We start from the raw sequence: 12,155 nt of genomic DNA, 5'->3' as shown, positions 1-12,155 counted from the left end.
TTGCAGGGTCCACAGATGTCCTGTTAGCATATCAGTGGAAACAGGAGAGCGAGCGTCATCTTCGGATGGTAATCTGTACCGAAGTGCAGAAACAAATGCTAGCTACGTTTATGCTGATAGGCAATGCATTGCAGTGGTGGGAGTCTATTACTACTGTCGATGAGAGGACCAAATTGACGTATGCTGAATTTCAGACTCGCTTTGACGACAAGTATTTTCCTATGTCAGTAAGATCAGCGATGAAGACTGAATTTCTGGATCTGCAACAGGAGGATATGACTGTGGCTGAGTATGAACAGAAGTTCATTAATTTGTCATTATTTGCACCAGAGGAGGTCAATACGGAAGAAAAGAAGAGAGACCGCTTTGTGAAAGGGTTGATATGGCCGATTAAAGTGGTGATCATAGGTAGTCCTGCATATACTACTTATATCCAGGTGGTTAATGCCGCCTTACAGCACTGCCAGATGAGGAGTGATTACCGGAAGTCCAAGGGAGATAAGCGGGCTAACCGAGACTACCAGACAGTGGAGAAAGGAAGCAGCAGTGGTACAAAGTCCAATGATAGGGGCAGATTTCAAGGACATCAACCTTGGAAGAAAAACAAAGGAAACCCAGATGTGCAGAGGGATGGAATCCCTAATCAAGGTAGACAAGGTGTGGTACCTCAGACCGGACAGGAACAGTGGTCGGGAAGTCAACAGAGGAGGCAGGCAGGTCCTTTTACGGGACGCTGTTATCACTGTAGAGAGATTGGGCATCCGGCCAAGATGTGTCCCAAAACTAAGCAGGGACAGTATGGGCAGCCGAGACCTAATCAGCCGTTACCTCTACCGGCCCCACCGATGCCACGTGGGCAAGTTCAGAATTTTCCGGCACTTCCAGCACCACCATTTCCTCCGGGACAACCTCCACAGCAGTTGCATCACGGCAGAGTTTATAACTTCATGCCACATAATGCGCAGGCTCCTCAGGCTATTGAGGGTATGTTTTCTATACATGGTAGAACTGCTCGTATACTGTTTGACACTGGTGCATCACGTTCTTTTGTGTCTAGATCTTTTGTTATCTTATCTGGTATGACGACTCAGTTATGTGACCAACCTCTTAATATTTATACACCATTGGGAGTTGGCGCAATTTTACGAGAGTGTAGCGGTGATATCCTTATAGATATGGGCCGGCTTCGATTTCTTGCAAATTTGTTAGTGTTAGATATGCATTCGTATGATGTTATACTTGGGATGGACTGGTTATCTCAGTACCATGCTCAGGTTAACTGTTACGAAAAGTCTATTGTATTTTCTATACCAGGACAGGAGATGTATCTTCTTGTTGTACCACAACCTGATAGAGGGCCTAGCACTTATTTATTCGTTCTTGAGGAGGACTCACAGGAAGCGACTGCAGTATCTCTTGACAGCATCCTGGTAGTACAGGAATTCCAGGATGTATTCCAGGAAATTCCAGGCTTGCCACCGAGTCGAGAGATAGACTTCGTCATTGATTTAGCTCCAGGCACTACGCCTATTGCTAAGGCGCCGTACAGAATGGCACCAGTGGAGATGCGAGAGTTGAAAGATCAAATTCAGCAGTTGCTCAGCCAGGGATTTATTCGCAGGAGTACTTCACCATGGGGAGCACCAGTACTGTTTGTAAAGAAGAAGGATGGATCTCTTCGTCTTTGTATTGATTACAGAGAATTGAACAAGGTCACTATTCGCAACAAGTACCCGTTGCCCAAAATTGATGACCTGTTTGATCAGTTGAAGGGAGCTACTTACTTCTCAAAGATCGATTTGAGGTCTGGTTATCATCAGCTACGAGTCAGAGAACAAGATGTTCCAAAGACAGCATTTCTCACAAGGTACGGATCTTATGAGTTTCGTGTTATGCCTTTCGGTTTAACGAACGCTCCAGCTGTCTTTATGGACTTGATGAATAGAGTATTCAGAGAATACTTAGATCAGTTTGTCATTGTTTTCATTGATGATATTCTGGTTTACTCTAAGTCGGAGAAGGACCATGCCAGACATTTACGCACAGTATTGCAGACACTTCGAGAACATCAGTTGTTTGCGAAGTTTGAGAAGTGTGAATTTTGGCAGAAAGAGGTCAAATTTCTGGGTCATGTAGTGTCAGAAGAAAGGTTAGCAGTAGATCCAGCCAAGGTTGCGGCCGTTATGGAGTGGGGACAGCCTACCTCACCGACAGAGATTCGCAGTTTTCTGGGATTGGCAGGGTATTATCGCAGGTTCATCCAGGGATTTTCCAAAATTGCGGGTCCACTTACTCATCTGACTAAGAAGAATGTACCATTTGTATGGGATGATTCTTGTCAGACTGCTTTTGCTGAGTTGAAGAGTAAGTTAACTTCTGCACCTGTCTTAGCCACACCTCAGAGTGGAATCGAGTATTTAGTATTTACCGACGCTTCTCTGAAGGGTTTGGGTTGTGTGTTAATGCAAGAAGAGCGACCAATTTCTTATGGGTCTAGGAAGCTTAAGCCTCATGAGCTTAATTACCCGACTCACGATCTAGAGCTCGCAGCAGTGGTTTTTGCCTTGCGTATTTGGAGGCATTATCTTTTGGGGGAGACTTTTCGATTGTTTAGCGATCATAAAAGTCTACAGTATTTGTTTACACAGAGGGAACTGAATATGAGACAGCGTAGATGGTTGGAGTTCGTGAAAGACTATCATTTCTCTATTCAGTATCATCCAGGGAAAGCGAATGTTGTAGCAGACGCACTCAGCCGCCGACCCTATGTCAGCCTTTCAGCTTTGTTTGCAACAGAGTGGGATACTTTGAAGACTGTTGATGAGTTAGCAGATGCTTTTATGGCATGTGTGGTAGTAACTCCTTCTATCATTCATCAGGTCATTCAAGCGCAACTCTCAGATCAACAGTGTATTGATCGGGTTTCGGAGTTAGCCTCCGGAGATGTTCCTTTTTATTCTACAGGGACTGATGGAAGATTGAGGTACAAGGGACGTTTAATTGTGCCTTCAGCTGACAATTTGAGAAATGTTGTGATGAGAGAGACACACACTTCTCAGTTCTCTGTACATCCAGGGGGAGACAAGATGTATCAGGACATGAAACGCCAGTTTTGGTGGGCCGGTATGAAGAGAGACATAGCTATCTTTGTCTCTAAATGTAACACTTGTCAGATGATTAAGATTGATCATCAGAGACCGCCAGGATCGTTACAGCCACTTCCCATACCAGAGTGGAAATGGGAGAGTATTTCCATGGACTTCATAGAGGGATTACCTACTTCACAGCATAATCACAACTCTATTTGGGTCATTGTTGATAGATTGACCAAGTCCGCTCATTTTCTGCCTGTTCGTTCAAACTTTACGTCAGAACAGTATGCTAAGCTGTATATTGCAGAAATGGTGAAACTTCATGGCGTACCATTATCCATCGTATCAGATAGAGATCCGAAGTTTGTATCAGGATTTTGGAGGAGCTTTCAGCAGGCTTTAGGTACAGAACTTTATCTTAGCACTGCTTATCATCCTCAAACAGATGGACAGACTGAACGAGTTAATCAGATTTTAGAAGACATGTTGCGGGCATGTGTTCTTGATTTTAAGGGCAATTGGGAGGAATATTTGCCGCTGTCAGAGTTTGCTTATAACAATAGTTATCAGAAAACTATTGGTATGGCACCATTTGAGGCTTTGTATGGTAAACCGTGTAGGTCTCCTGTCTGTTGGCTTGGAGTTGGTGAGAACAGCTTTTTGGGTCCTGAATTTATTAAGGACACGTCAGAAAAGATCGCTATCATTAGGGATCGGATGCGTACAGCTCAAAGCAGACAGAAAAGTTATGCTGACCGTCGAACTCGTGCTTTGGAGATTAAGATTGGAGATCAGGTTTTGCTTAAGGTTTCTCCCCTGAAGGGAGTAATGCGGTTTGGGTCAAAGGGTAAGTTATCGCCTCGTTTTGTGGGTCCTTTTATGATTACAGATCGGATTGGGGCAGTAGCTTATCGTCTGGCTCTACCAGATAATCTTCATAGGGTACATAATGTTTTTCATGTATCTATGCTGCGAAAATTTCTACGGGAAGAAGATCGATATCAACACATAGATGTGGGTGAAATTGAGTTGCAACCCGATGCAACCTATTTGGAACAACCTTACTGTATTCTCGATCGTAAGAATCAGATACTGCGCACGAAGACTATTCCATTAGTACTGTACAGTGGAGTCATCATAGTGCTACAGAGTCTACTTGGGAACGGGAAGATATTATCCGTGCCAAGTATCCAGAGCTTTTTAATACAGGTATGTAGTGAATTTCGGGGACGAAATTCCTTTATTAGGGGGGGAGAATGTAATACCCCGTAATTTTAAAGAGTTTATTTAAATTAATTTTGTGTTAGGTTAATTCTTTAATGTGTAGATTTATTCACCTTTTAATTATATATGTTAAATTAGTTAATTAATTTTATTTATTTGTGCATGTAATATTGATTTTTTTGTTCTATGTATTATAATGATTAGTTTAGACATTTTATTGGTTATGTTTTAGATTAATTAATATTATTTAATTAAAGTATTTAATTTGTATTTAATAATAATAATATTTATAATAATAATAATTATAATAGTTTATTAATAATAAAAATAATAATAATATTTATAATAAATAATAATAGTATTAAATCAATGTAATGATGAAGAAATTAAATCTTAGGATAGGATTTACCTTAGGACATCTTGCTTGACTTGGCTTGCTAGCCTTAAAGCCTTATGGTTGGGAATGTGGTTAATTAAATGCAAAAATAGATATTTGTAATATTTAAATTATATAAGTTATGTATATATAGAAGTTAGCCCTTTAGTTGAGGATTCACATAAGTTGAAGAAGGAAATAATAAAAGTGAGTTCTTGTATAAGACCGAAAGGAAAAGAGAGAAAGAAAGGAGCCTGGACCGGTGTAGGGAATTTACCCGATTACGCGCAACCGGCGGATTTATTTTAAATCCAAAAAGGCAAGTTATTATCTACTTTTCCCCTTTGAGTCCATAAATTATTCATTTCATTTATTCGGCTATTTTTTTGAGGTTAAAAACCATGCTAGGACAATGAGAAATTAATTATTTAATTTATTAAAATAATGAGATATTAATTATTTAAGGGTTAAATAATTTATTATTAGCCTAGGTAATTATTTGAAACTTAGGAAATTGTTATTTAAGGCTTTAGAATTTTTTATAGAATTTTTGGGCAATTTTCAGAATTTTTCTGTATTTTCCGGCGACCCTCCGGCGAGTTTTCCGGTCGCCGGCAATGGGGGACATGACCGGAGTGATCCGGTGTGATGCGGCGCACCATAAGAGGGTGTGCGCGCGCATCCTGGGCCTTAGATGAAGCTGATTGATCCGGTGCATCGCGGTCCATGTTACCGCGGTACACCCGGATCTATGAGCATAGGATTGAGTGATGAGAGGGTGAGATGATTCAATGTAGCGCGCCCATAGTAGGATGATGCAGCCAACGAATTAGGATGAGCCACGTCATCAGGATGCATTAGTGCGCGCGTGGGAGCGCGTGCGCGCGCGTGGCTGATGCCAGACGCGCGTGGGAGAGTGGGGAAGGTTGGGCTGCGCGTGGGGAGGCTCTGGGAGGCGCGTGAGGGCGCGTGTGAGGTCTCTACAGCTGCTGGAAATTACCAGAATACCCCTAGGGCCTGTTTTGTAAATTCCAGAATCTTAAACTTGGATTTTTAGGTACTGTGTTGGTATTTACGGGTTTAACGGGCCACGAAATTATTATTTTAATACCCGTTACTTATTCTTATAACCGATTAATCTTTTCTAAGCATTTATTGGCTCGTTCACAGTACGGATACTAATGTGATTTATTTAACGACATTGTTAAATATAAATAGTGTTATTATCTTATTAAATGGTATCAAACATTACTTGGTATCAAACATTACTGTTAAACTAAATAATGCCATGGTTTTCGTCAGATAAATTATCCATGATATCTTATGGGATGTTTATACTGTTAAATGATATATAAATCATGATTATTATGCTGTGTGCATTTCAGGAAATAAATGGACTGTTTAATTATGTCGCATTTATATTATATGGATGTGTTGCCATATAGAACCATATGAGCTGGCTAATAAGTTTAGACTCATTTGTACCTTATGCATTCGTTGCTATAGACAGATGTGTGGCTGTCGGGGTATGTGGTTTAATATTATTGGCATGTGTTGCCTAATTGACATGCTCAGTATATTTAGTAATATTATTGGCATGTGTTGCCTAATTTGTATGCTCGGTATATTCATCAGTACTTTGAGAGGTGTTATCACTGTGTAGTTCGTTATAGTCTGTGTTGTCAGTACCGTGCACCATGTATAATAGCTGATTTCCCGGGTAGGGAAAGGCGACACTTAACCACCTAGTGTGAGTCTAAGTGATCACCGTCTATTCTGGTTGAGGTCATGTTATACATTGGATAGTTCCCTTAGGATGTATACAGATATAGTACTCATCCGATTCTTGATGATTAATTTATTTGATTCTCTGTTTTGGGTCATAGTAGAGAGGACTTGCTCGTGGGGTTGACCCACCATTGTTGTTATTTCAGGATACGGTCAGTACCCGTTCCAAGGTTGAGGTTAGCAGTGAGGGACCACCATCCGAACTCATCTACTCTTACGATCCAGTTCAGGGTAGAAGTTTTATGTATTACTTCAGTTTCAGTTTTTATTTACTTTTGACGTCGAACTCTCAGGGTTATATTTAGGGATCCTTGACATAGGATTTCCAAGTTGTAACGAAGTACTGTATTAAATAAAGGATGGATGGATGTTGTATTATTTAGTATTCCTTTCCTGTCTAAATTCTTTTATTATCATCATTTTGTATTCCATGCTTGTATATTGCCAATTGTTTTTGATATCCCTCGTTTTTCGTGTATAAGCCTGATCAACTTATGCGTGGAAAATGTGGGGGTGTTACAGTGTGCCTATATTTTTTTCTTGTCATTATTTTTTCTCTTGTTCTCATAAACTCCTATTCGATCCTTATTTCATAACAATATATATATATATATATATATATATATATATATATATATATTGCATTGCAGGATATTAAGGAGCTGTAATATTATATATATATATATATATATATATATTGCATTGCAGGATATTAAGGAGCTGTAATATTATGGGACAGATACTTGATTATCTTGGAGAAATGACAAACTTGCAAACCTTTAGTGGAATTATACCTTTCTTTTCCATTCTCTTATTTTCTTAATTGGCTTTTTGATCACATACTTATCTCTTGTTTCTCCTCATTTCTCTTGTAGAGACCTCATCTTTAACAAACTAAGTGGAGAAATTCCAAGAAGCTTTGTTCCCTTACCACACACAAAGTACATCTAAGGAATTTGATTCTTAATTTTTTACTATTCCTCTTATGGTCTTTGATGGTAATTTTTGCTGGCCTGGGATACCATTCTAGCTGATCCATTCACTTAAATTACCATGGTTGAAACTGATAAGCGCCGAATATTATATATTCAAGCGCCCTTAATTGCATTATTTAAGTCCATTGTTTGCTTATATTATGTAGATTATCTCCATTTGTGTGTTTGTATATATTTTCAGGTCCTTTTGCCAAAAAGGAGCAAAAATAAGACTTTGTGGATTTTAGACCATCAAAAGGCACAAGGCGGAATTTCTGGCAGCAGTGGATCTTGGACTTTGCTCGCCATTTTGACCAAGAAAACTCAAGAACTGGACTTCCATCATAACATGACATATTTAGAGCTCTGAATCAGCTTTCCAAATCTTTAAGCAGTTCATCATTCGGAGTTTGGAGCAGAGAGTTATGATCTTCTTATCAGAGATGCTCAGAACTGCCTGGCAGCAATGAGTTTCTGCCTTGCTCTTCAATTTTGACCAATCAGAATTGAGAATTGGATCTTCATGAAAACATAAAGTTTTTAGAAATCTAAATTATGTTTCCAAATCTTGAAACGGTTCATTATTTAGAGTTCGGAGCGCAAAGTTATGGCTATTTTACCAAAGTAGGTTCGGGCAGAGCAAGGCAAGAATGGAGCATTCTGCTCCAATTTCGAGTGCTCGATCCCTTATTTCGAGTGCTCAAAATTAGGGCAGAATTGCATCCGGAAATGGCCCATTTTTAGCCACTTGCATCTTGGGTTCCTCAATTCTAATTTTCCTCTTTAATAGTTGGTTGGAGATGTTGGTTGGTGGGGGTTTTTAGAGGCTTATTCTATCTAGATAAAGAGAGGGAGAGCCACACAATGGGATATCATTAAGCTTCATTTTTTACAAGAGAGAGGGGAGAGAAGAGAGCAAAAGGAGAAGAGTTCTTGGAGCAAGAAAGGGGAGCTCGAAAATGGAAGGAGGATCCATGGTTCTTCTTCATTCTAAGGCTCCAATGGGTAACTAACTCTTCCTCTAGGGAGGTGATGAAGTCCTCCCTCCCTTGTAAGCATGTCCTAGGATAGTCTATTTTGGGGATTTGCCATGTATATTTTATGGTCTTTTCATAACCAAGAGCACCTCATTTGTTGTAATGAATGTTGATACATGTATGGATGATTTCTTTAAGTTGATTATCTTGTTTTAGATGATGTCTTAGAGTAATCATATTGCTTGAGTTTTCATGGTGAGAGTGGAAGCAAGGTTATGAAATGGTTTCATGGCATGTTGATAGGTGACTTTGATAGACCATTGCTTAGGAAATCCTTTGATGGTGTATGCTTAATCTCTAACTCCATGTGCTTTATCATTTTGTCAAGAACTTGATAGTCTCTCATTTAAGTAAATGTGTATAAGCTACACATTAGTTAGGTAGTCTAAGCATGTTTATCTTTTGATGGATTATACTTGTTTGAGACCTAATGTACCTCTTGATTACTTACACGGCAACCATGTGTTGCTATGTAAGTCTTGACCATCATATGTTGTTTTCCCCCCAATTTAGGTCTAATCTAGTATATGTATAGGGATGGAGGCGGATTCACTTCCCTAGTCTCCTCTTCTTAATCTTTTCATCCTAAATTCCTTGCAAATTAGTGTTTTATGCACTTTGAATTCCTAATTTAAGTGACAACAAACAAAACCTCTATGAACACCCCTAGTCATTCTAAAATGACTCTAGACACTTAGGTTGCCTTATATTCGCGCAGTCCCAGTGGTTCGACTTATCCGACCAATAGCCCTATTTTACAATGATTCGTGCTATTGCGAAGGTTGATGTATAGTTGATTAACCGATCAATTTTTGGCGCCATTGCCGGGGACTTGCATACGGTTTAGCAACCAAAGTTTGAGGGTTAAACTTAGTGTGATTGTTAATATTGTGTTTTGTGCATATTTCTCGTGTGGTTTAACCATTTTTATGTTGTAAGATTCTAGGGACTCGACTCTCGCCGTGGGAACGCTAGCAAAGTGTAAGTCTAGAGGACCCTAGGTAAGCTTCTTGACCTTTTAGTTTCACATTGTTATATTTTGTGCATGTGTTAAGCTTAGAAGTAGTTAATTTATTTGCAAGCCCTTGTTGAGGCTATATTATTGTTTTAATTTCATGTTCAAGCATCGGTCCTTGTCGTGGCCATTTATTTTCTGTCTTGATAATTGAGGAGAAAGGGAACATCGTATGTGGAGTTGTGGTTGATGAATTGCTTTGTTGAGTATATGCTTTGTTGTTGATGTTCAGTCGTAGGTCACTTTCCTTACCCACAATCGATTCTCCCATTGATATTAACTCTCTTGAAAGAACTCTTAGACGGAACCCTAGGGAACCTACTCTTACACGGGATCTTGAAACTGAATTTAATACAATGGGGGATAATATAGGAAATCCGGGGAATGAAAGGGCTGAAATTCCTAATATCGAGCCAATGACTCTTAGAGATCATTTCATCCCTACCACCTATGCTTCTCCATCTTGCATAGTGATGCCAAACATCGATGCAACTCTAGTGGATGCCATTGCTCATAAATTCTACCAATTGATGGCACCACATCTTCCCCCTTCATTGTCTCAAAATTCAGCAAGTTCGGTTTGTGCTTCATGTACTAGTCCATTCCATCTCTCGGAAGATTGCCCTACACAGGAGCAATTTCCCAATCCCAACCAAGAGCAAGCTAATGCCATGTTCTCAAGGCCCGGGCATAACCCGTATTCCAATACATATAATCCAGGTTGGAGGGACCATCCGAATTTTTCATGGAGGCAACAAGCCCCACAAAATTCCCAACTTCAAAATCAAGGGCCTCAAAATCAGCCCTCTTCTCAATATCAAGGTAGGCCTTTCCAAGCCTCTTCAAGCTACCAACCTCTATACAATCCAAATGTCTCCACTCAACCTCCTGTGAATCCAATTGATGAGATAGTGGCTTCAAACAAGCAAATGATGGAATCATTAAATGTGCAAATGATGGAATCATTAAACAAGCAAATCATGGATTCCAACAAGCATCTCTTGATATCCTTGTAACCTACTCTTCAAATGGTTCATTCCCATACTCAATCCATAGCTAGGCTTGAAAATCAAATGGGACAAATAGCTAACCAAGTGAACCAACTTCTTTAAAAAGACAAGGGTAAGCTTCCCGCTCAACCATTTAAAAATCCTAGAGGGATACATGCAATTGATGAAACCCCTCTTCCGAGTGGGCCGAGTCTTGAGCATGTTCAAGCTATCACCACCCTTCGGAGTGGTAAAGTGGTTGACAACAAGGTCAATGGAGACAAAAGTGAACAAAATCCTCCTTTGAAAAATCCAAATCCAAGTTCTTCTTGTCCAAATACCATTCATGGAAATCCCACGCATGTCACCCCAAATGTGGAAACTACTTATGAGCCAAAAGCTCCGTTCCCTCAACGTCTTCAAGAGTCGACACATTCTGGGAATAAGAATTGCAAAATTCAAGACATGTGGGAGGTCTTTAGGCAAGTAAAGATCAATCTTCCTCTCTTGGATGCTATCAAGCAAATTCCTCCCTATGCAAAATTCCTTAAGGATTTGTGCACTCAAAAGCGCACTTCCAAAAGTCATTTACCAAAGAAAGTGAGGTTAACCGAAAATGTTAGTGCGATCATTCAACACAGCACTCCTCCGAAGTATAAGGATCCGGGTGCCCCCACAATCTCTTGTGTCATTGGTGACAACAAAATCGAGAGGGCCCTCCTTGACTTAGGAGCCAGTGTGAATTTGATTCCATATTCGGTTTACCTACAACTTGGTTTGGGAGATCTTAAACCAACTCCGATAGTATTACAACTTGCTGATAGATCTATTAAGCAACCACGGGGAATCATTGAAGATGTTATCATAAAGGTGGATAGGTTCTACTTCCCGGTAGACTTCGTGGTTCTTGATACGGAACTAGTCCACGACCCAAGAAAACACATTCCCATAATTCTCGGACGTCATTTTCTAGCTACAGCTAATGCTTCTATTAACTGTAGAACTGGATTGATGGATATCTCTTTTGGGAATATGAATGTTAAGCTCAATATTTTCAATGCTGTGCATCTTTCTCTGGATGAGAGTGAGTGTTTTGCAATCACTATTGCTGATGAACTCATTGAAAATCCAATTCCACCTCCTTCAACGGAGGATCCCCTACAAGCTTGCTTGGTCCACTCTGATTTTGAGGATTTTGATGAGGAAAAATCCATTCGGAAAGTCAACTCCTTACTTGATATTCCATCACCATTTTCCTCTCCTTTATGGGTAGCACCAAACCCATCTCTATCTTGGGAATGTCCATCTCCTTCCATTTCTTCACCGGAGTTACCTCAACATTTTGAGGGTGAACCACCGGACAAAGGTAAGGAGAATGTTGACAAGTTGCTGGAAATTCTTCCAATCATTCTGGCCCAATCTAGAATCATTGTCCATGATACTCAACCTGTGAACAAACCATTTGAGTACAATGAGGTATATGACTTGGAGATTGCAAATATGAAAGGTCATGATTGTGATACCCCTCGATTCTAGAGCCACGGGTGATCAAGTCCGAGCACAGAATACAAGGGATATCAAACAATTAATATTTAAACAAGCATTGGAATACAAGATGTATTAAAAATAAACAGATAAGCTGAAAGGAAAACTAAATAAT

The 12,155-nt window shown here is 39.8% G+C and overlaps 1 protein-coding gene across 2 annotated transcripts in view; it reads left to right on the top strand.

The window, feature by feature from the left end:
* Positions 1-6,862, top strand: part of LOC132307612 (probable leucine-rich repeat receptor-like serine/threonine-protein kinase At3g14840) — a 45,643-nt gene extending 38,781 nt beyond the window's left edge. For both annotated transcript variants that reach the window (XM_059805422.1, XM_059805421.1), the window contains one exon: positions 6,627-6,862. In XM_059805422.1, coding sequence (XP_059661405.1) covers positions 6,627-6,759 — 133 coding nt within the window. In that variant the 3' untranslated portion in view covers positions 6,760-6,862. The remainder of the gene's footprint in view (positions 1-6,626) is intronic.
* Positions 6,863-12,155: the final 5,293 nt, after the last annotated feature.

Source organism: Cornus florida, unplaced genomic scaffold (assembly GCF_030987335.1).
Source record: "Cornus florida cultivar Cherokee Brave unplaced genomic scaffold, ASM3098733v1 CherokeeBrave_3.0.0_Hap2_Chr05, whole genome shotgun sequence".
NCBI lineage: Eukaryota > Viridiplantae > Streptophyta > Magnoliopsida > Cornales > Cornaceae > Cornus > Cornus florida.
Note: the sequence above shows the minus strand (reverse complement) of the source record. Positions and strands in the feature narration are given on the sequence as shown.